This window comes from Lutjanus erythropterus, chromosome 6, assembly GCF_056507025.1.
Source record: "Lutjanus erythropterus isolate fLutEry1 chromosome 6, fLutEry1.hap2, whole genome shotgun sequence".
NCBI classification, from domain to species: Eukaryota; Metazoa; Chordata; class Actinopteri; order Lutjaniformes; family Lutjanidae; genus Lutjanus; species Lutjanus erythropterus.
Genome location: NC_139322.1, coordinates 28,529,085 through 28,553,049, shown reverse-complemented (window position 1 = coordinate 28,553,049; position 23,965 = coordinate 28,529,085). Strand labels below are relative to the sequence as shown.

Here is a 23,965-nt window from a genome sequence, read left to right as displayed (position 1 = left end):
ACTTTTCTCCTACAACTACGCAGTCTGAATGAGTATGAAGCAAAACCGATGCAAATGATGCCTGATGCTCCAGACGTTGGGACTGGAGACATTTGCAACTGATCTTGTTCAGTTGGTAGATGCAGTACGATTAACTAGCAGTGCAAACTGAGACGTAAAGACAACTTAATTTTCACTAAGCTATAAACAGCTTTTAATTAAAACAGACTGGCATTCAAGTTGAAATTTCTCCAAGAGTGACATAAACCACCTCAGGTTGTAGCTCTGAAGATCTTAAGATGAGCACTTAAGTTTTTGAAAATTACAAAGAAAATTGGTGGCTTTTGGTAGAGATGATGTGGATACCAAATTAATTCCAAAAAGTGTCACTGTGGTGCATCATCCAATAAAACTGCATCTAAGCTACGGTAAAGACGAGTGCACACTTGAAGGAGAAAAGTAGACAAAGTCATGAAGCTAAAGCCAGTATGACGACACAGCTCAATATGTACAGCATAGGGATCAAGCTCAACAATGAGAATTGCCTCGCCTTTCTAATTCCACTAATCCTGAGAAGCTGATCTAGACCGCGAGCGAGACCTTGAACGGGACTTTGAGCGGGAAGCTGAACGTTTCTCCCTTGACTTGGATCGGCGGTCATCCTCCTGTGGGGATGGGGAGCGGGAGGCAGATTTGACAGCACGTTCCTCCTTCCCGTTCTCCATGGGGGAAGCTGAACGACTGCGGGACTTCTTGTCACCATCCATCTCCTTGGATCGGCTGCGAGAGTCCCGCTCCGACTTCAGCTTGGAACGGCTCTTTGAGCGGGACTTCGATTTCTGGTCAGCTGAATGGGAGCGGGATTTGCGGGAGCGTGAACGAGACTTGGACTTGCGGGATCGAGAACGGGACCTGCGGTTACGAGAGCGTGATTTGCTTTCTCCTGACTTGGAACGAGACTTTCTTCCAGATCTGGAGCGGGAATGACGGCGTCTCTTGTTGCTACGGGAACGAGACCTGTAGTGAATGAAAGAAATGCTCAAGCTTTATTTCATGTTTTGCATGACTGTGCTATTTTACCAGAATGTTCATTTTTTTCTAGCACAGTACCCAATACATAGCCTCTATATTTATCTACACTGGTGAAGGCTGGGTATCATTTGGATTTTAATGATTCTGCTTATCAATTTTGGTTCTAAATGTTTTGCAATTCTTTGAGTTTTGTCTTGCATTCTTCACAGAAGAGTTGTGTGAAAACCCTAATTACCATGGATAAATGTTAGCAGCAGAAACACTGAGCTAAACTGACATCTACTAGGTAACTGTAATGACAGTCTGTTTCCTTTAATGTCTTGAGCTCTGCTTACGCTACATTACTGTATTGAGTATCCCGTGCTTAAAAAGTGTTTGGTTACATATAATTTTCTAAACTGACATGATTTTAATAAAACTTACAATTGGAGCAGTTCATCTACTATGCAAGCACATTAACAACCTGAGTAGGTTGATTGATAATGCTAGACTCATGATTTCAAAAAGACAAAAGCACTAGGAGATGTGAGGACATACATGGATTCAACTCAAATGTCTACAGGTGCAAAAAGGCCAGCTCAATATATGGTAGGTGTTTGCAGTACGTTTTACTTTGCAACCAGAGTGTCAAATTTGTGTAGTGGCTAGTAAGCGGATTTGAAACTGAATTGTCTTAATGATTCGTTTGGAGTCAACTCTTGATGCCCAACCTGAAAGTCTGTACTTTAATATTGCTCAACCACATTTTTTTTAATATATCTGACCAATTTTTACCTGGAGTGGGATCGGGAGCGACTCCTGGAGCTCCTGCTTCTGTGGCTTCTACGGCTCCTGCTGCGGGAGCGGCGGCGACTACGAGACCTAAGGGCAACATCACAAAGGCAAAAACAGAATTACATCCAATTCTTATGCAAGACATGAGTATTATGAGTTTGTTAACACTAAGTTAAAAGAGGAGCTTATGAGAGTGTTTATCACATAACAGGAAGTCTGACAAATCAAGGATGAGTTCCCACCTGGAACGACTGCCAGAATAAGACCTGCGTCTGCGAGGTCGGTCCTCCACCAAACGAATTTTCCGTCCGTTGATGTCTGTGCCATCAAGCTTGTCCAGGGCCCTCTTCATGTCAGAGTGGGAGCGAAACTCGATCACTCCCTCATTTGTGCGTTCTTTGTGGGCATCTGCATAAGTCACCTCCCCGGCCTGACGCATGAAGTCCTGGAGGACAAAAATGTGAAGAGAAATAAAATAAAATATGAGAAACAAAAATATGCTGACAACTCTGAATTTGATTCACTCAGGTTAACCAAACCAAAAAAAAACAATGATTTGTGTTTGAATGTGTACCTTGAGGTCCTGCCAGCTGCAGCGGCTGGACAAGTTTTCCACGATGAGACGATACTCTGTACGGACTGGAGGTCCGTACTTATCCCTGCCAGAGCGGCTCCGGCTGCTGTAACCGCTACCTTTAAAAACAACATCACAAGAAAAAAGTTAGAAACGACTAAAATGGCCACGACACAAAGAACTATTGGCCTGGGTTGTTTAATGAACACAAGGCAGTGATTTGCCAGATAAAAGTCCAAGGGGGTATAAATTTGAATTTAATAAAGAGAAGGGGTCCCTCTGATCCCTTTTTCAAACACAAAGCTTCAGATAAGTGATCTACAAGCCACTGCATGGGCTCTTTGTATTGTTTGTATTGTTCATCATTTTGAAGTTGTTCTCTGCTGCAAAGAACACCACTGCATCTGTTTCCGGCAATACAAAGCCTGTCTTACTCCGGTGCATCACACTGTGATACTTAAGTTGCATAAACAAATGGACAGTGATGTTCTTTCAAGACCTCTGAACCCTGTAACACAAACAGAAAGGAGGTATCCACATAGGTTGCGGTCAAGGACACTGCTCGATCAAATTAAATGAGAATGGTGTAAAGAAACACACCAATCTTTTGGCATTTGATATTTGACCGGGTGGCAGTCTGAAATTTTGTTTCCCAGTTTTCTCACTTACAGTTCTTTTGATTGTAAGTTCTTTACTAGAGCGGCTCCACTTATGTTTGCTGTCAACATAGAAACCAATGGCAATCCTCACCATCGCCCCTGGTCTATTGGCAAAAGGCTGCTGTCATCATGGCTTCCGGTTAGGTCAGCCAAGGATCAAGGGGGGCAAAGGTCACACACACATTGTAAGGTGAAAGCCAAGGCCAAACGGGACAGGCAGTCATCTTAGCCAGTCATCTTTAGCCTCAATGGACTCTCAGCCTCAGCCCGCAACTGGACTCTTTCAAATTGAAACATCAAGGACTTTTGTTAATGTTGAATATAAAAATATATACCAACGTTAAAAATACACAATTCACATGAAAATGTTAGTCTAATCCTAATGATTACACTAAAACTATGCTAGCTGGGTTTGTGGTGATGGTGATAAGCTTTCTCCTGTGGTGCAAACAAATTTGAAAATTCACACCCTCAAATCATAGCTCACCAAATTAACAATTATAATCCAAGAGAACTCTGCATTCCGTGACAAGAGAGCCCTGCTTTCAGGCTATCCTAGCTAATAACAACTGTACAGTCTAGACTCTTCAGTTCTGCTGTTTGAGGGCTATGACTTGCAGCCTGATGTTCCTTCCCTATAATGAACCACAGACCAGTAAATGGTGGCTCGTGGTCACTCGGGAAGGACAACAACCTGCAGGTCACCAACCCTTGCTGGCTGCAACTTAGACTGACAACTCTACAGCAGGATGAAATCGAACACACAGTTAAGGTTTTAAAACTGGATTCCTTGAACAAGAAAAATGTAGATGAGTCCTGATTTCATAGACTTTTCCATGTGGACATTCTACTACATAATATAATAAACATTAACATACTAGGAGTAACTAATGTTACAGCCACTTACAAAGATTGCATGCAATCTGAGCCATAGTAAACGTGTAGCAACGCAGCACATTAACATGGAATTCAAGACTGCTGAATATAAACCGTGACAGTGTACCTAAACATCAAACTTATTCTACAAATCTGTTAATTAGCGCCAGTATGAAACAAGAAAACAGCTCTCTGTGCAGTCCACATCGACACCTCACCCCAAGGGGAAGGGGAAGAGAGGGTATCTTGTAATAGACTGCACTTACTGCGCCCACCACCCCAGTAACCCCCACCGTAGCCATCTCGGTCTCGCCGCGGCCCCCGGGCATGCTCGACGATCACCCGCTCCCCGCACAGCTCCTTCCCATTCAGCTCGTACACGGCATCGTCGGCGTCACGGTTATCCTCGAACTCCACGAATCCGTAGCTGAAAAAGAAAGGCAGGATTTAACACAAACCAACAGAATAGTTATAGTTTGAAAAGGCTAATTCGTATACAATTACATGGCTAGGTGTGTTCTATCACACTGGACTAGCTAGCTGTCGTTAGCTTGGCCTGCTAGCTCCGCGCTGTAGCAAACACAAAGACGCCATGTTGGCCATGCGACAACTGCAACTCGAGCAGGACGAGAAGTTGAGAAAGAAAATAAAACACTCTAATAATTGCCATATTCCATCAAAATACACAAATACGGTTAACTGTACAGGCTGACTAATTATAGTAATAACACATATTCGCTTTAAAGTGTGCAACGCTCCTGCACGAGCGCTGACGTCGTTAACATGAACGGTTAGCTGTGCTAGCTAGAAAACATTTGCTAACCCGTGTTCGCATTTCCATCAAAAACTCACCCGTTTTTCAAGTCGATTTCCATCAGCTTTCCATATCCGCTGAAAAATCGCTTGATATCTTTTTCGCGGACATGATAGCTCAGTCGTCCGATATAAACACGAGGCATGATTTTAGACTGTTCTTCACAACGGCTCCTAGCGAATTTGAGCGGTGCCGTTGCTGACACGGTGGCGCTGCTGTTAGCACTGAGTGCTTCTCTTCCAACAAGCCGTGTGTGAGCAACAAACCAGCCAATCAGCGGCAAGCTGGGAGACTTCCGGCATGTTGCTCCAAATTAAAAGCTTTATCAATTTTATCTCGCTGATAAAGGAAAAAAAAATGACCTCAGCACAGTCAAGGTATTAGTATTGAAATGGGAGGTACTTATTATCACTGAGATTGAGATCAATGCGTTCGCACCAAAGCCGATGGATTTACTAGTCTTACAACTTCATTTAATTTTGAGTTAGAGCTAAATACGTATTTTATGATCTTAGTGCTTTACACAGAAACATCTAATCCAACAGTGTCAGGTACAATTGTCGAGTTAAGTTTAAAAAAGTACAATTTCCCTGTCTAAATACTGACATTGCACTGTTTGAACTGGTAATACACCAGACTGAAATACTGAAGTAAATTCAAACTTTGCAGTATCATAATGGTGTAAATTCACCTGAGTCTGTTTCTTGTTTATATTGCTTTCATTATTTCCACTGTTTATATCTTGCTTTTTACTTGCTATTGTGCTATTCCATTGGCTGCTGTACCAGTGCAAATTTCCCAGCTGTGGGATTAATAAAGGATTATTTTATTTTAAAATGAGAAGCAAAGTCCCAAGTACTCACTCACTCAGTTATTACCAATAAATATGTACTTTACCAACTGCCACAACACAAAATAACATAAGCATTTAGTACCAAGTTCAAATAATAAATATTCTTCATATAATAAACAAAAAATGCTTTTTGGTAGATGTAACATTTCTTCGATAGAGGGTTCCTGAGAAGACGAACCTCAGCTATATGCATCCATTATGTACAAGTATAAACAACATGGCACCAATGTTAATATTCCTACTGCTGTACGTAGCTGTCAAACAAGAAACAAACCTGCTGCTCCTTGGTAATCAATCACTGACCTTAAATAGTAAACAGTCTCATTTCACCTTGTTTAGATTTGCATGGCAATTCATTTTTAAAATTAAATATCCTCTTAATAAATTATTAGGCACATAAATGTCCTTTGTACTAGGATCCATGAATTCACCAGTTATTCATTTGCAACAAAGAACAAATCAAAATGAACACAAGCACAGAGGGAGCAGTGATGGAGAGAGAGAGTAGAATATTTTATTTTTTGTAAAAACCAGGTTTTAAAATGATTCAAGCCAGACCTTATCCACATTCTTCTCTTACAAGAACAGAAGCAAAATCATGTATCAAGGTGTCAAGTATCAGTGGATGGAATTTTTTTGGTTAGCTTGTGGTGTAAATTTCTTGAATCACACTTGAAAATAAAGACCTGATCTGAGATGCCTGCTCAGAAGCCGTTTTTAGGGGGAAACTTTTTTTTTTTTGGGTGTTAGGATCCTGGCGTGTTACCTCAAGAAACCCGCTCTTCTTGACAAAATGACTTATTAATTTTCATGTCCATCTAATCAAATCCAATTGTTTGATAAAACATGTTTGTCTTAACTTCAGAAGTCAACAGGAAGAAACAATCCAACAATTGCTCTTCAATGCCACAAAACCACTCACAAACACACTGAATAATTTCTATGTCTCACACACAACCTCTCTATTAACGTCTTCAGTGAGAAGCTGCTCTCCTCTTTATCAACCCCTACTTATATGACTTTGTGGTCATCTCCAAAAATGATGTGAAGGAGGCGTGTCAGGAGCCTGTAACAGACTAGTTACAGTTACAAATCTTTCTGTATTTACTCCAATCACAGTAAAGTACAGTTTGAGAAGAAAATTCTGGACTGGCAGTTTTGTGATTTATGGCCAGACTAGAAACAGGAACACAGCCTTCAGGTTAAGCAAATCAAGAATAGAGAGGTGATCACATGGCTACAATTGCCAGAGCAACTAACCTCTGTCATTGTAGAGCAACTTAACTACAATTTGGCCGGTTGCGTGGAGAAATGAATTCCTTATCTGAAGAAGTATTCTGGTGTGTGTAAAGTGGGAGAAGAAAGAATGAGAAAGGATTCAAGCCATATTAAATCACGGTTCTCTTGCGGGAATTGAGAATCACAGCAAATGGAAAGAAAAAACCTAGGAGATGGAGGGCTCATCAGCCAGACAGCAAATCAAATGCATCCAAAAGTGTATGTGGTACACATCATCATCTGCTTACAGTGCCTGAAGCCCATCAGATGGCAGATAAATTCTGTCAGCGTTAGATACTCTCTCACTCCCTGCCTGGTCAGGCCACAACACAACTAACCAACAGCCAAACCCTCCCGCAGTTCGATTCAGAGAGTCCTTTTAGCAAATCAAGGGGGCGTCCGGCCCCAGCCCCGGCCCTTCTCAGGGGGGAAAGTAGAGGCCGAGAACGAGGAGGAGGAGCCCAGTTTCGATGGTCTTTAGTTGGCTTTGGCGCGGAGCTGCGCCCTCTTGCCCGTCACAGCCTGGAAACCGGTCTTGATGCTGGCGACGGAGCAGCGGGAGTGGCACGTTTCACACTGCAGGAAATAGAGGCGAGTGTCCTTCTGCAGGATGGTCTCTGGGGAGCGGCAAGTGTGACACGTCACATATTCCTCTGCAGGGGTGAGAAGACAGTTATTAGCACTGCAGCACAAATAGGAGTTCACTGTAAATTCATTATTGTTTTGTTCTTGATAGAGAAGTCATAAATTAAAAGGGGAAATGGCCCAAAGATATGGCCATCTGTTGAAGGTCACTCCAAACAAACAGGGGGCAGTATATCATCAGAGCAACTGCTCCTCACCATACTCTTTGTTGAAGTTAGCCTACTAGCTGCTCTTAGCTCAGTTAGCAGTATAGCTAGTGGCCTATTATGACTCAACACTAGACTGATCTGCAGCTCAGAGCACTGACCCAGTATTCATGTTTACACCATGTCCACTGAACCAACGAGGTCAGGAATCAGAAAGTCAGCAGGGAGCCTGAATATTTTCACATCTCATGCAGTGAGTTAAGGAGAAGTTTGAGAAGTTTACGCAGCCCTGAGTGAGACCCAGTGCAAATTTGAATAATGGAAAGAGTTGTGATGCATCATAGAGATTTATTATATCAAACCTATTTTTATTCAACTGCAGCTTTACCTTTATTGTTTAAAGGCTGTTTAGAAAAATAATCTTTTCCTCATTAAAACATGTAAAATTTTATGAGTACATGAATAATTTAATTAGCCTTTAACCAGTTGTTTATATCAATGTCCTTTTTGTGATCTCCACCCTAACAGTCTGTCTCTTACTTTGTGATTGCATAGTTTAATTATTCAAGGTATGTTGCCAATTTGTATGATTTTAAACAAAATAAATTTCTCCAAATAAAAGTGACTGAATATCTGATTACTATCCTTGTTGCAAGTGTTCTTTTCTTTATAAACGTCATACATCATTATTTAAATTCAATTTATAGACCAAAGCTGACTATAAACACTGAGTGATATGGTGGAAAACAGATTTAATGCACAAAACCAAAACATTAATTAGATAAGAGTCTAATTGTATTTGTGTATACTATAAATAGGTTTGACTGTTACTTACTGATATATCTTCTCAACACATTTTCTATCTGTTTCTGTTGAAATCTGCCTTTGATCACAAGCTGGTTATTTCCGTCTATAGAACCACTGTTAACAGGAGAGACAAAAGCAAATTAAATTAATAACATTGCACACATAAACGTTTCTTATGATTTGACAACTAGTACCTCAAAATGACAAAAAATCCAAATCCTGTATATATTATTAATAGTACACCACAAGCGTACCTTGTTCCCAGCTCAGCCAACAGGAAAGCGAGGAGATGTTTAGGCTGACGATGCAACCTGTGTGGAAGCACATGAAAGGTCAGTTAGCAGAGAACAGTGCAGGTGAGTATCGAAGTGAACTGAATCAACAGCAGTAGTGCATGAGGTCAGTGTGTACAAAGCTCACAGTTTGCAGATGTCTGTGAAGTTGACAAAGGAGGTTTTCTTGGTTCCCACTCGGACCACCTGAGGAGGCTTCATCACGAACTTCCTCTTCTCTCCAGCCACCATGTCTGGGTTCTTTTCTCTCATGATGTTGAAGACTCGGTTCAGCAGCTGAGACAGAGACGGAGCAAAGAGTTACAGCAACTGTAGTCGACACTGATTGCGTTTACATCAGGATAAGATATTAGTAAGTGTTTAATCATTGACTTTTCTATCTATAGGTCTAGATTTCAGAACAGGGCCAATATTGGAATGTAAATAGATAGAAAGGGTGTCAGTATTCCAGGAATATAAGAACCATGTCGATGAAACCTGCAGAGTCTTTGTAATGTCAAAGCAAATACTAAAAAAGTTATTATTAATAGATTTTTTAAACTCATATAGTCCTTTCCTTCTTCTATTTAGTGGAATATCTATGGACTGTAGTGGATTTAAAAGAAGTATAATGTTGCCATGTTGAAATCATGAGTTAGCTGTAGGCTACACACAAGTCCTGTTTTTTAAGTCTGCATCGTTAACATAATGGCACAATTTTAAGCATGCCAAGGCAACTGTTGGCTGTTACAGTTTACAATGTAACCCTGGCTGTACAAACAACCATCACTAGATTACTTTAATACTGAAGAAATCTTATAAGCATGATGACTCTAAGTGGGACTGGGTGGCATTTACAAATGTACTAATACCAGTACCCTTAAAGGAATACCAAGACCAATAGAACACTTCACTTTTGATACCTCTCATTGGAATGGGAGCATTCATAAAACAATCCTTCCACATGGTATCCATGTGTTAGTCATGTGTAGGCGTGCTGTACAGCCATACTTTCAAATGTTCTGGTGGAACTGCCAACTTTGTCAATTATACCACACACAACTTCACCAGACGACAGACTGTATGAAACGGTATCAAGTAATGATTTTCTTACAGGTGATTTCTAAGCTGATATATTTCTTTTTAAACTTAGATCTTCCAGTTTGCTTGAACAAGAACAAGTCGCCCTTCTTCATTCTGAATGGGTTGTCTGTTTAAATGTTTATGTGTGTGTGTGTGTGTGTGTGTGTGTGTGTGTGTGTGTTAGTTTACAGCTCTCCTACCTCATCATAAGTGTAGTCTCTTTCAGAGCCAGCCCAAGCCGGTCCTGTGGAGGAGCTGAATGAGATTCCATCATTGTTCTTCCCCTCATCATCCTCCAGCGCTGGAAAGACATCATACAGAAACATAATTACACACATCCTCCATTTGGTTTTCTGCTTTAAAGATGGGGTGACTTATTCTCACCGTCGTCCTTCTCAAGTGGCTCTCCCTCATCAAAGTCCACTTTCTTTGGCTTCTTCTTTTTGGTAGGAAGCATCAGGTCTAGGTTGTCTTCCTCCAGCACTTCTGTCTGCTCTCCTTCTATTTTCAGCTCCTGATTTGGACCAAGAAGATGTGAAATTTAGCGAGGAGAAGAAAAGCGAAAGCAAAAACATGAGAGCAACAGTAGAAGTGGAACAAGGAATTCTGGTGTAAATTGATCAGCCAGACATAAAAAGACTGAAAGAGACAAAAAGAGCAAAGAAAGAAAACTGGCTGTGGTTTAGCAGTGACTGACCTTTAATCCCTCCTCAATATCATTATCAAATACTTTCTTGGGTTTCTTCTTCTTTTTCTTCTGATTGAAGAAGTTTAGGTCGTTCAAATCATCGGACGGCTCTGGAGAAGAAAAAACAAACCCTGCTTAATGCCAGCTGGTAGTTAAATGTACAACAATGATTGTGCACCGGAGCTGAGGCTTAAAGGTGAATTTGCAGTCAGAGCAGCTCTATTTCCATTCTAACCTTTCTTCCTGCCTTCATCATCATCTAGATCTAGCTCTTTGTCATCTCCCGCCTCTGGCTCTGCCTCCTTCGCCTCAACCTCTTTAGCCTCTTCTCCCCCCATGCCTTCTCCTCCGTCCTCATCCACCATGAAGGGCTTCTTCTTCTTCTTCTTCTTCTTGGTCATGTTGGGATCGAAAATCATCTGAAGGAGAGAAAAAGAAAAGTTAAAATGAAGTGTTAGAGCTGGTGACAAGATTATGAAGTCATGGCTGACATGGTTCTATTGTGACAAGTTTCTAACTATTTTTAATTACAAGCAAGATAATTTGTGGTTCAAAAACCTGACAAGCCATCTGATCTGACCATATACTGACTAATTTATCTTCACCTAGCATTGACTACTGTGATTATTATCACATATTCATATTTTTGCAGGTATTTAATGTATTGCAATTGTGATTTTCTTTACAAACGAAGGCTAAATGTTGTTGTTACGGTTTTCTGCAGTTAAACACATATTGCATCCATTTTAAGACAGTGATTCCACTGCTGACCAGCACCAGCTGAAGTGTTCTGTGATAGAATTTCAAATCACAAAAGCTGAAACAATCCGTTCATTAATCAATTACTCAGCTGACAGAAAAGTCATCTGCAAAATGAATTGCTCATTATGTCAAATGTGGGTTAGCCACTTCTGAGTTTATTAAATGAGTTTACATTTTGTTGGACAAAATAACATATTGGAATATGGCAACCTGGAATATTGACTATTTTTCTCATTAGAGTGAGTAAACAATCAAACAAGAAAATAATAGATTCATCCATAATGAAAGGGCTTCAAGAGAAGACTGCCAGAAACAAATATATTTTACAATGATAATGGCATAACCCAATATATATTGTTACTAGAGCTGGGCAATAAGGACAAAACTAAATCGCAATATTTTTATACCTAGATATCAATACTGCAACACTATTGTAGGGATTGGTGCTTCCACAAAACATTAACACAATAAGGATTATGATAAATAATCATCAGTTATGTGAATATAATCACTAAATGGGTGAAACCATATAATAGCACAGCTAGAACAGTCTGGCAAGTTCAAAAGATTGCATCATTTTACTGTAATGGTGCTTTCAAAACCAGGAAAAAACAACACTTATGCCAGTTCGCAAAAGAGCACTATCCAAAATCTAAGGCAATATCCATCTCCTTACCATTATATAAATATTGCCCAGCCCTAATTGGTATAGATGTTGTGACATGGCCTTTGCATTATTTTGGATTTAGTTGGCTTATGTAATACTGTGACATTTTTCCTCGTCTATCGATTACTGTCACCTGAAGCAATTTTCTGAAACATCGTCGTCAAAGCTGATTGACTGACTATGAATGTCAATTCCTGGTGTGCCATTATTCCCACAGTAACAACTCATGAGAATTAAGAAAATGAGTACAAAAAATTTACTTAAGCCCCAAAGGACATCTCAAATTTGCATTTGTCGGACATAATACATTGCAGTCACATCCTGATTGCGACTTAGAGCCCATACAAAGTTTAAGATAAAAGATTTTGATAATGCTAAAGAGCATGACTCTTAATTTATTTCTGTGATGTCTCGGTTTTATGGTAAGACCAGCTGTCCATGTAGACTATACAGAGCTAACGTTCAACGGTGGTAGCTTTCTGTTTCTGGTAGAGAACACTGACGTTAACCGTTAGCGCCGCAGCTCAGTTACCATCCAGCTAAAGCTATCTAAGCTAGCTAACTTCAGCCCTTCGTTCGGAGTTATCCAGCAGCTGTAACAAACCGGATTGATCAGTCACAATAAATATTAATAACGTGGACCATGTGATAGCTCGTGATAAAGAGGCGGACTGGATGTTTTCTCGACAATTTGGCTGGTCGAGTCGTTGTTAGGTCGGCTGCAGCCATGTGAGAGCTGGTGCGGACAGGGAGGGGAGCAGCAGTGCCGAGGCCCAAAGTCATCCTCAACACCGATCTGCTCCAATAATTCATTTAAATTCGCCAAACAAGTATTCACAACAACACAGACTGAAGAGCGGATGGCCTGAGGTGACTTACCTCGTCTCCTGACATGTTTGCAGACTGAAAAGTGATTGAAGTCTGACTACTTTTTGTTCCTCGATCAAGCCCACACTGCTGCGCTGAAAATTTCTTGCATCAGCGTTGGATCTGCAGTACGCAAGCGTCGAGTCGCTAGATCCTGACGTCATTACTTTGCGACGGCGCAGTTCAGCTGGGGGAGTGTTCAAGAACAAAATTGGACCAGAACAATTGGCAAATGTTAATTATGAGGTTGTAGAGGTATACAATTTGTTTTTGTTTTTTTTATCACTGTCTTGGAAACAAACGGACAATTATACACATAATCTGTAATATTGTGTATGTTGTCAGAATAATCACAACTATTCTGCTCTTACCATAGTTAGTGTTACATTTAGTCTCAGCATAATTTGAAGCAGGGGTTCCCAAATTTTTTCATGTCAAGCACCCTCACAATAGATTTGAGAGGACCTTGTCCTCATAAATACTCCTTTTTATTTTAGGTTTAATGATAAAGTTTATATATTCAATCAATGATCAGAGTAGAACTATACTATATACATTATAAACAAAAGAGACATACCTATTTCTTCCAACTTCCAAAAAATGTGATGAAATTTAAAACATTCTATTTCTCCTTTTGCTAGAATCCCATTCAACCCACTCAGGGATGCATGTTCTCCCTCATAATGTTACAGTATGTCTCTTCAATAGCATAAATTAGAACCCAATTTATCCAATTATGAGTAAAGCTGTTAGCATGTACAGGATAAACATATCTGGCTCACATTAAAACCCTAATTAAAGAGTCTCATTCAGATTTGAGAGCTTGTCAATTTATATATCCTGAAATACAAAAGTTTTGGTCTAATGGTTCAGCAGTGGAAGGTAAATGTCACCTGATGAAAGGGAAACAGCATGGTGTAAAAACACACAAACACTACGGGAGAACAGACTTTTTTTTTCTGTCACCCATTTTGACATGAAATAGCAGCGTAAACACAGGTGCTACAAATAATACTAATTTAGTTCCATTCAGGTCAAACAGAGTCAGGGTGCTGCTACTGTGCATGTCAGCAAACTGGAAAGGCTCTGCTTCACTAAATGGAACAGGACCCTAATTAGTATCATTGGTAACACCTGTCTTTACCCTACTTATGAAAAAGGTGTATAGTCTGAGCCTAAAACAGTGAACAATTAGGAGCACCAGCAGGACAAACATAGGTACTGTTGTCTGCTACAAACTCATCATACGATTGATTAAGACCTGATTACTTATATTTTCTAATTTTAGTGTACTCAAAATGTATGATTCACTGCTTTTCTTTGTCTTCCTTGATAGTGAATTGACTATCTTTTGGTTTTGGACAGCTAGTCAAACAAAAAAATTCAAACTCATTATACCCTATATCACAGCAGTTTCCCAACTGTCCTCTACAGCAGGGGGTAAACTTTGACACTGAATGAACTGATATCACACAATAACAACATGAAAAGACAAAGCTTCCACTACAATAAAAGAATTGAAAACCTTTAATGATTTTGCAAATAATATTCTCATCTGGATAAATAAAACATAGAAATGCAAACATGCTTGTCCATCCGTCCTTGTGTTATGTTTTTTTTTTCTATGTAAAAAATGTACATCATGACTTTGAAAAACTAAAGGAATTAACTCTTTAAACTTTAAAATGCTGATGTGGTCGACTGACTATTCTCTAATCTTTTATAAACCACCAGCTCTTTCATGATGCAGTTAATAGTGTGTGACAATAGTTTATTATTATTATTATTTTTTAACATTATACAATCTGAAACAAAAAACCCTTATAGGAAGGACTGAGACAGACAGCAGGATGAAATGTGTTAGGTTTAACATCTCTTTTTCTAGCCGTGTGTTTTGATCTGTATTGTCATTTGTTTCCCATTGTTGCATGCTTCACACAACCTCGACAGAACCTCTCAGTGATGGCAGAAATACAGTATATAAAAAGAAACACATTTGGGATATTTACACCAAATAACAAGAACCACTGGTGAGAATGCCTCTGAGGGAGGGAGAAGTCGCTGAAATGTCGACAGGAGGCGGGGGGAGGAAGGGGAAAAGGGACAAAGCACGCAGCCTGAAACAAAGGATCAAGTTCGGACTCTGGCAAACGCACAGCTTATAGCTTCTTCACCCAGCTCATGCTCAGCTGTTCTCCTATTTTCAAGTGCAATTAACAAAAAACAGAGCAAACGGTTGTTATTTTTGTCAAAAAGGAAAAAGAACAAAACATCCAGCGAGTTTAACGCCACAAATACAGGTAAATATATGAGTTGGAAATAGATCTTTCATCCAGTGACGTTAACAACGTCATGCAGCCCATGACACTAATCTGACCACAGAGCTCATAATATTCAATTCTATATGAACTCTGTGGGCACAGAAAAATTCTAGCCCAGCACAGGGACCACGAAGTGCTAAAATTGTATTAAAATCAAGGTTAAATGTATTAAGCCAAGGTACAGTGCAGCTTCAAAATAAAAGCCCCTGACTGGCTCGTTCTGCCAAGCACCCGGGTCTGTATTTGTGAAAGGGTCAGGGATAAGAAATGATAACAGCATTTTCGCTTTTTTGTAGTGTTACATAAAGTCAACGGTCAGCTCTCCTCAGACACACAAAAACACCCATACACAACATCCTATCAGTGCATTCATTCCCCCATTGATCCTTCATCTTCCCTCTCTGATGCAGGTATGATGTGGCGGATGCTGCGATTACATAGCTTCCATCGCCCAGCGCTGCAGATCCTCCATGTCGTCATCATCCTCCTCTTTCTTGGCTGTTAAGGGTGAAAAGAGAAAAAAAAGACAGACGGCTGTCAGATATGTGAATGATTGGGGATGGTTAGGTTTAGGTGATCTCAGCTGGTTTCCAGACCTCATCCTTAACTGGGATCTCCAGAGGGACAAACCTCACCATAACCCATTTTTGATAATATGATTATTTGCTTTCTGTGAGAGGGTTAGATGAAATAGAGGGGGTTATGTGCCAGATTATTTCTTGGCTGCAACCAATAACTTGCTGGAATCTCCGCCAGTTACCAGGCCTCTACACGGAGCCAAGAAATATTCCTGATACATAACCCATCGGTAAAATGGCACAATCCTCTCATCTGATTCTCCCTTTGAAGGATAATAACCACATGTCCCAGAATGTCTAATCATCCCTTTACCTAAAAAAAACAGACAGTGCAGAAGCTGCTATGTCAATTTTTCAAAAGGCTCATTGCCATTACACTGGCTTCCCATAAATCTTAGAATTGAATTAAAATATTTATTGCTCATTTTCTGAAGGGACAGTTGACCTCAAAATCAAAAAATATATATTTTCCCTCTTACTTGTAGTGTAATTTACCCATCTACACTGTTTTGGTGTGAGCTCCTGAGTTTTGGAGGTATCAATTGTAGTGATGTCCATCTTCTCTTGAATAATATGGAACTGGACATGACTTGACATGTGGTGCTGAAAGTGCCAAAAAATACATTTGAAAAATTCAACAGTAATGTCCAGAAAATCATGACGCGGTTACTCAAGGTAATCCACAGACCTTCAGAGCAAATTTCATGTACAAATGTATGTTCTGGTCATGAAACTGTTCACAACAAGCTCTGTGGATGATCTTGAGTAACCTGCTCATGATTTCTGGAGAGAGAGATTACTCTTTTTTGGTGCTTTCACAAGCTGAGTGCCATCTAGTCCCATTATATTTGACAAAAGGCAGATATCTCTACAGCTGATATCTCCACAAGTCTGCAACTCACCCCAACAAGAAGCTGAGGCAGAGCCAGAGGAAAAATGTGTTTGTTTGATTTTTGGGGTGAACTGTCCCTAGATGGTCTGGCACCCCAATATCTCTCGGACAGTTACATCTACAGGTCATCTGGAACAGGCCTGTTCCAGATCTGGTTATTCCCCTGATCTCCACAAAAATTGGTGAAACTGTCTTTAAATGTTATGCATCAAACCACTGGGACATCTGACCCGATCTGTGTAAAGTCTTCTCCAGCACATTCCAAAGATACTCAGTGGAGGTAAGGTCTGGACGCTGTGGTGGCCTATCCATGTGTGAAAATGATGTCTTATGTTCCCTGAACCACTCTTTCACAATTTCAGCAGGGTGAATCCTGGCATTGTCATCTTGGAATATGCCCGTGCCATCAGGGAAGAAAAAAATCCATTGATGGGAAAACCTGATCATTCAGTATATTCAGGTAGAGAGCTGACCTCAGTTTTTTGCTGAACCTCAACCCAAGCAACTGAAGCAACCCCAGATCGTAACACTGCCCACACAGGCTTGTACAGTAGGCACTAGGCATGATGGGTGAATCACTTCATCCGCCTCTCTTCTTACCCTTACGCACCAATCACTCTAGAACAGGGTAAATCTGGACTCATCAGGCTACATGACCTTTTTCCATTGCTCCAGAGTCCAATCTTTATGCTCCTTAGCAAACTGAAGCTTTTTTTTCCTGATTAGTCTCACTGATAAGTAGCTTTCTTAAGGCTACACAGCTGTTTAGTCCCAGTCTCGTCAGTTCTCTTCACATTGTGTGTGTGGAAATGCTCTCACTTTCACTGTTAAACATAGCCGTGAGTTCTACTGTTGATGTTTTACGATTTAATAAGTGATTTTTCCCGACCACTTTTGATGGTTCACCACTATCCTTCCAGGTTTTAATAGTTTCAGCAGTCTCCTTAGCTGTTTCCTTTGCTTGATGCAGGCCAATAATTTGACCCTTCTATAACAGAGTGACATCTTTTCCACGACCACAGGATATGTCTTCTGACATGGTTGTTTAAGAAATGAGAAGCTACTTGCTGCATCAGTTTGGGTTAAATAACTTGTTACCAGCTGAAACATATTAATCACTGCAGTAATTATCCAATTGAAGACTCTTATTTATTTGCTTACTTAAATCCAGATGGTGACTTTTTTTTGTCCGTTTTTTTTTTACCGTTTTTATTAATGTCTAATGTTTGTGTCCACTACGCTCGCTTGCTTACCAGGTCTGGAAGGTAATGAAGTTGAAGGCACATTGGGGAGGGGGACGTTCTCTGTTCCCCCAATCTCCAGCAGGCTTTTGTCCAGCGCCTCCTGTTCCAGCTCATCCAGCTCAGCCAGGAGCTCATCCTGAGAAATATAGCAATCAACATTGAAAATGAGAATAAACACAAACTCATTCAGGCAACACTAATGCCACAAAGCTATTGATCCTAATAAATAAAAAAACAGCACAACAGTGTTGATTGGTATAACATGGACTTTGTCACGTGTCCATACACCTGTCTCGCTGAGAGGTAAATTTAAGTACTTCATGTCAGTTGACTGATAATTTGAGAAACAGACAATTCATTCAATCTGCCATATTACCCAAGGATGGCTGAATATCATCAATTGTGGTGAGGCTGTTCTAGGAATAAGACCATTCAAAAATGAGGCTGATTCAGTAGCCTTAATGGCAGAGTAAAGACTCAACAAACACAACAAACTGTGCTTAGCCTAGTGAGTCACAAAACATCATCAGGCAGCATCAAGGATGATGCTGAACTTTGCTCTACTGGGTAAACCCGCTGTTATCATCAGTTCATCATTCAATACTGTGTCTTAAATGCAGAAAAAAGACATGTTTGGCTTAAAACCAATAATATTTCTGGGTCAGGTGTGTAAAAGGTCTATAATGTCATATAAGCCTGAGTCAATATTTACACAGAGTAATTAAACCAGACGCCAGCAGATAAATAGCCATCTGTTTTAAGGCAGCAATTGGTTCAGAATCCAACACTGCATTTAGAAAATACCACCAAGAATTCTCACTAATCTAAAACAAACAAACCAAAAAATTGAAATACAATAAAATGAAATGTCTGAAAAGCATCACCCACCTCGTCAAACTCCTCTCCGAAGCCGACAGGTTTAGAGATGGCGTCAGAGATTTCCTGGGCCAGCTCCTGCTGCTCTGTAATGTCCTGCATCAGGTCGTCCACCTTGTCAATGTCCCTGAAGCAACAAGCAAGGGAGAGGATTCATATGCGGGTACACAATATAAGGTTGGCAATAAGAGTGATATAAAACTAAACTTTATTCATACAATGCTTCAAGACAAGTCAAAATTACAAGGTGATTTACATGGTAGACCCAGGATTAAAACATTTAGGGGGGGTGGGGGGTGAGGTGGTTAAAACAATACGAAAATGGAGTGAAAATGGAGTAAACACATATAAACAAATAGTTATAATACTAAAGGACAGCAGCAATTCAAAAGTATCTCACATGTCCAACTATCGATGTTGTCCATTTAATATACAAGTTAGAAGTATTTTAGCAGGACAATGTGTATGAATTCCTGCCTCTATTAAATATTCTTCTTACTTTTTTTTTTTGGTCTATCACTGTTTTAAATAAAATCTGTTGGTGATGGGTTTGGATTATGCAGGTATTATTGCATATGGGTCAAATCTTTTGTATTCCTGTTAGGAGCAAAGCATTCCTCAAAATCTCTCTACTGATTTAGAGCAGAGGGATTTTTTTTTACTCGCCCTCTAGCCCCATGAAGGCAATTAAGAAGCAACAGGCTACAAATTAGGGCCGCACAATTAATCGTAATCATAATAAAATCGCAATTAGGCCAAGTGCAATATCCAAATCGCAGCAGCATTACAATGAGGTACTATAGCGCTACATAGACGACCAGGCTTAGAAACCTTGTTCTCCAGATGAAAGAAAACATGTTTGTTTGGTACAGACCTCAAAAAATATCACATCATCACGACTTTTTGTTTCAGTGAACATGAAAATTGTGATGCAAAACTAATCATTTCCATTAATTGTATCACAATTTCAGTCAAGATAATGGCAATATGACATTTTTTTAACCAAACTGTGCAGCCCTACTACAAATATAATATTTTTATAATCATCGATCAATCAATTCAGTTGCAAAGAACTTAACCAGTCACAAGATGCTCCCTCTTACATGTTTTCATGGGCAGACTTCATGGCCTTGGCAGCGAAGCCCATGTTCTTGAGCACTTCAGTGTTAGTGTTGGCGTTCTCCAGAGCCTCTCTCTGGAACTCGATGGTCGACAGTGTGCCATCGATCTGGGCAAGCTGCTTCTCATACCGCTTCTTTCTTTTCAAAGCCTGCAGAGCCGCTGAGGAGAGAAAAACAGAAAGGAAGGGGTCAGGACGGACAGATTGTCACAAAAATAGACAGTAGAAATGACAGTAAGGTAAAACTGTGAGTCGTGGGGATTGTTTATGAATGAGCGTCTGAATAAGTGGTTAAACATTTGCAGTTCTCACATCTTTCTTTGCCAGTGAGTGGAATCATAAATAAAATCTAATCTGCCACGTTAGTGGCAGTTAAGTCAATAAGTTATAGCTTTTGACTGGCACTTGGCTGATGAGATGGAAAAACTTAAAAGTGGAAATTAATCAACCACAGTGGTCACATGGCCACAACCACACACCTGATAGGTGTGATTTGGTGATTTGGTGAAATTATCAGAGAGTGTCATGCTGGGTTGACTCATTCTGTCAACCTTTGTGCAGACGGAAGAGAAAGTAATTAGGGAATGTACACAATGCAATATAGCCCAGTGTGATGTGTCAACTGCATTTGTCCAAGGGACATAATTTTTTGAAGAATACACTATGGGGGCCAGAATTCATTAGACCTATTATTGTTTAATATTTTTGCTTTCTTAATCGTAATATCTTAATATAAATTTATTAGCCAATATCAGTGTGACTTCAGTCCTAAAAAACATGGGAAATCCATAATGATAATTAGACAGTTACCTAGAAAATGTTCTCAGAGCTCTGACAAGGAGGCAGTTCACTGAGGAGTGACTGACAGGTAAAATCAGAATGCAGTCCTGACTTGAAGAAAATACTTAGCAACTTAAACTAGTTTTGACACTATTATGCAGTCATTGCACATATGACACCTGTATTACTGGTAGAAACAGCAAATGTGGTTTAATACTACAGGTCACAGAATTCTGGGGCCAGCAAAACAAACGGCTGTCATTTTAATAAAAGAAGTCGGGCAACAATTGCCACCATCAGCCCATAATGTAGATTCTTACACAAACAAAAATCACAATAAATTCAGTACCAATAACCAATCACATTCATCATCTTCACAGAACAAAACTCTTTCATTTTCAACACTCTGAGAGCTTTCCTCTAATGCTGCTCTCAGGACAAAATCTGCACTGTACTTAAGGATAGTATTTGTACTTTGCTTGAATATTTCTATTTCATGTTACTTTATACATCTACTCTAGAGATGCACAAATAATATCTGGGGCAATAAATTATTAGCCTTATTGATCTATCCAGCTATATCGGTATCAATAACTGTCGGCTATAATAATATCTAATTTGACAGATTGTCAAAGCATTTAATTTGAATTCTGTGGCAAAATGCACATTAGTGTACTGCTACTGATGACAACAAACCAACTTTAAGTTCATTGGTCTTTGTATTTGTGTTCTGGCATTATTGGCTAATATAATAATTTTTTCAGGCAGCTGAAGCTCTATAGGTTTCTTACAGATCTGTGACGCGCAAACACGCCCACCTCTCTAACAGTGTTATCACGTCCTTTAAACACTTGTCACACCAGCGCTCAACCCTTGTCCTGACACACTGATCCAGTATCTTTATTACTAGTCTTTCTGCAGTCTGTGGTTGTATCACTTGCCACACCTTTAAGTCGTTTGATTTTTAAATGGCCACTGATCAATCAGACGACAAAATGATCACCAGACACATTGTATGTTTGCGAAAGACACAGCTAACGTTATCTAAGTGAAGAAAGTAATCGATAATCACTGATCAATGATGATATCGCTCACAAAATCGACAAAACGTCAAACAAAACTGTATGTCGGGTGGCACCACGGCCGTTGTAACGGCGCTATATATAGGTAAGGCTGCCAACAGTTCTGACAGCTCGGTAAAGTTAGCCAACTTAGCTAACATGCTAACAGTTAGCTCGCAGCTGTTGACCAGGCAATATTATGATAAAGAGGAGACTCTGTGTGAAAATACTCCCTGATATCTTACCTCTTTTGTTTTTCGTGCCGTTTTTCTTGGCGATTTGCAGCTCCTGGTCGATCTTTTTCTCTAGAAATTCCTGTTTCTTCGTTAGCATCTCCTCCGTCTCATGGAGTTTCTGGATAGCCTCCTGTGGGCTTGGTCCCTTTCCTCCTTTTCCTCCTCCTCCGAATATCTTACCTAACAACGACATGTTACCTGGGATGCCACAACACACTAATTATAAAAATAAAATAAAACTAATCTGCGAAATACCCGCGAAGATCGCGCTCAGCTACCTTGGTGCTAGGCTACACTGATACTTCGCCCTAGCCTAAACCTGATTGTTGATGTTTTCCCACTTCCTGGATAGGCCCGATGACGTCATGTTGCCCGATGGTGATTGGGGGATGCTTTGCGCTTCGCCGACATCTGGTGGACAACTGAAGCACTGAAACAGAAATCACCTTTAATATGTGATGTTTGACCCTCTTTACGTTGTTTATCATAGTTTTACCAAACATCTTAAATTTAACATATATACTTAAAGGTTTTTTGGGGGGAGGGTGTTATATTTATTGTGTTGTGTTGTCTTGTTATATTTCAACAAAATGTAACAAGCTGTATCAAATTAGACAAAAACTAGAAATTATATGTTCTTTATAAGACAGTATTAGGCCCTTATTAGACTTTAAAGGGTAATTTAGGACACATTACAACAGAACTGTACTGTAAACTAAAGTGTTTTGTCTCCCACTGTAGACCCTTATTAGACTTTATTATAGGGTAATTTGGGACACATTACAACAGAACAGTACTGAGGTTGGGCTCTATAAAAATGCAGTAACCAGCATTTACACTGCATTCTCTGGTTCTCTGTTTGTGACAGCAACACACAGGCAGAGCACACTGAGGACAACTGCTTCAGTTTAAAATCTTGTTTCAGATAAAACTAACATATGTAGAGGACATATTCACATCGGCAGAACTTAACAGATCTCCACTGGTTGTATCTGGCAGTTGTGGTGCTGTTGCAGTAGGTGCTTCATCGTCTGTTGCCTGGTGGGGATCTGCACTCTTCTATTTTCTCTCTTTTCTTTGCTGTGGACTGTACTTTTGCAATAAACGAAACAGTGAAAAAAGTTGTTATAAACAACTCCATGTTGATTTGTTTCACAAAGGATTCAAACCCCTGCCTCTTTGGTGAGAGTTCTGTGTTAGTTGGAGACTTTCTTGTTCTTTATATGTCTCCTGTCCAAATTATACCAACTACAGGTCACAAATCAACAATAAATGTAAATATTTGTTGCAATAAAGTGTTTGCATGTTCAACCTACACACTTGTTTCTGGTGAGAACAGACTGGATGACATCATGAAATGATGTGATCATCCAGAAGGAGAACCAGGGCAGAAGGCTTAACACTGTGATGTATTTTTTTTATACTTTAGTGCCCAGTAGAGCTATTTTATAATCTCAGAGCCCCACTCTCCTTTGTTGTTCATTTATGAGGCATTTTTATTGATTGCCACATAAGGTCAAACAGTGTGATTTTTAAGGTGCTAGTGGGGTTATTGTTAATGGTGAAAATAAAACACTTTTTTTTTAATGACCTCTTTTAAATGTCTTTTAAATGATGAAACTGATGGAGAATCATTAGAATATCATATGACTTCACTCGCTTGATTCTCACCACACTAATTTGGGATTTGCTTGTGACTTGGACACTGGTGACTTATTCCCACCTCTGGTGAACATTAAACTTTATATCTGCCTAACATTGGCATGTTAGAATTATCATTGTGAGCATGTCAGTATCTGACATTTAACATTTAGATCAAAGGACAACATTTCCCAATAAAGCCTCACAGAGCTGACAGCTTGGCTGTAGACTGTTCTTCAATTGTTATTTGTTCCTGAAGTAGAATGTGGAGTTCATTAATAAAACATAAAATGGAGTCGACTTACATTTGATGCAGTTGATCACTTGGCCTTTCTTTAAGTCTGTTAGGGAAATATCAAACATTTACATTAAAAATTTCAGAAAATATTGTTCATACTTAAATTATGTTTTGTTAATAGTAATTAATCTTGCCCCCGTTT

General features: G+C 39.7%; 3 protein-coding genes across 4 annotated transcripts; all 3 read right to left on the bottom strand.

Annotated features, from left to right (window-relative positions):
* Positions 1-266: 266 nt before the first annotated feature.
* Positions 267-4,857, bottom strand: LOC146325490 (uncharacterized). 2 transcript variants are annotated; one of them, XM_084721542.1, is made up of 6 exons: positions 4,747-4,857; positions 4,161-4,321; positions 2,360-2,478; positions 2,028-2,230; positions 1,786-1,872; positions 267-996 (listed from the first exon to the last, which is right to left on the bottom strand). In XM_084721542.1, the coding sequence occupies exons 1-6, from the start codon at positions 4,851-4,853 to the stop codon at positions 543-545; spliced, it is 1,131 nt and encodes a 376-aa protein (XP_084577668.1). In that variant the 5' UTR covers positions 4,854-4,857; the 3' UTR covers positions 267-542. The 2 variants fall into 2 exon arrangements, with proteins under 2 accessions (XP_084577668.1, XP_084577669.1); XM_084721543.1 differs by having other exon boundaries at positions 4,188-4,321.
* Positions 4,858-6,053: 1,196 nt separating this feature from the next.
* Positions 6,054-12,947, bottom strand: eif2s2 (eukaryotic translation initiation factor 2, subunit 2 beta). The gene is made up of 9 exons (XM_084721541.1): positions 12,789-12,947; positions 10,716-10,899; positions 10,490-10,590; positions 10,177-10,306; positions 9,993-10,093; positions 8,858-9,006; positions 8,692-8,748; positions 8,466-8,551; positions 6,054-7,492 (listed from the first exon to the last, which is right to left on the bottom strand). The coding sequence occupies exons 1-9, from the start codon at positions 12,801-12,803 to the stop codon at positions 7,317-7,319; spliced, it is 999 nt and encodes a 332-aa protein (XP_084577667.1). The 5' UTR covers positions 12,804-12,947; the 3' UTR covers positions 6,054-7,316.
* Positions 12,948-14,280: 1,333 nt separating this feature from the next.
* Positions 14,281-22,224, bottom strand: LOC146325488 (charged multivesicular body protein 4c-like). The gene is made up of 5 exons (XM_084721540.1): positions 21,894-22,224; positions 19,791-19,968; positions 18,700-18,814; positions 17,821-17,947; positions 14,281-15,595 (listed from the first exon to the last, which is right to left on the bottom strand). The coding sequence occupies exons 1-5, from the start codon at positions 22,075-22,077 to the stop codon at positions 15,531-15,533; spliced, it is 669 nt and encodes a 222-aa protein (XP_084577666.1). The 5' UTR covers positions 22,078-22,224; the 3' UTR covers positions 14,281-15,530.
* Between the last annotated feature and the right edge of the window lie 1,741 nt (positions 22,225-23,965).

Coding starts and splice junctions, on each gene's coding strand:
- LOC146325490 (XM_084721542.1), bottom strand. CDS start 4,853: ATGCCTCGTGTTTATATCGGACGACTGAGCTATCATGTCCGCGAAAAA. Junction 2,479..4,160: donor TTACTGGGGTGGTGGGCGCA/GTAAGTGCAGTC, acceptor TTGTTTTTAAAG/GTAGCGGTTACAGCAGCCGG. Junction 1,873..2,027: donor TATTCTGGCAGTCGTTCCAG/GTGGGAACTCAT, acceptor TGTTGCCCTTAG/GTCTCGTAGTCGCCGCCGCT.
- eif2s2 (XM_084721541.1), bottom strand. Junction 10,094..10,176: donor GCCACTTGAGAAGGACGACG/GTGAGAATAAGT, acceptor ATGTCTTTCCAG/CGCTGGAGGATGATGAGGGG. Junction 8,552..8,691: donor TTGGCTGAGCTGGGAACAAG/GTACGCTTGTGG, acceptor TCCTGTTAACAG/TGGTTCTATAGACGGAAATA.
- LOC146325488 (XM_084721540.1), bottom strand. CDS start 22,077: ATGTCGTTGTTAGGTAAGATATTCGGAGGAGGAGGAAAAGGAGGAAAG. Junction 17,948..18,699: donor TCGGAGAGGAGTTTGACGAG/GTGGGTGATGCT, acceptor TATATTTCTCAG/GATGAGCTCCTGGCTGAGCT. Junction 15,596..17,820: donor TTCATTACCTTCCAGACCTG/GTAAGCAAGCGA, acceptor CACCCTTAACAG/CCAAGAAAGAGGAGGATGAT.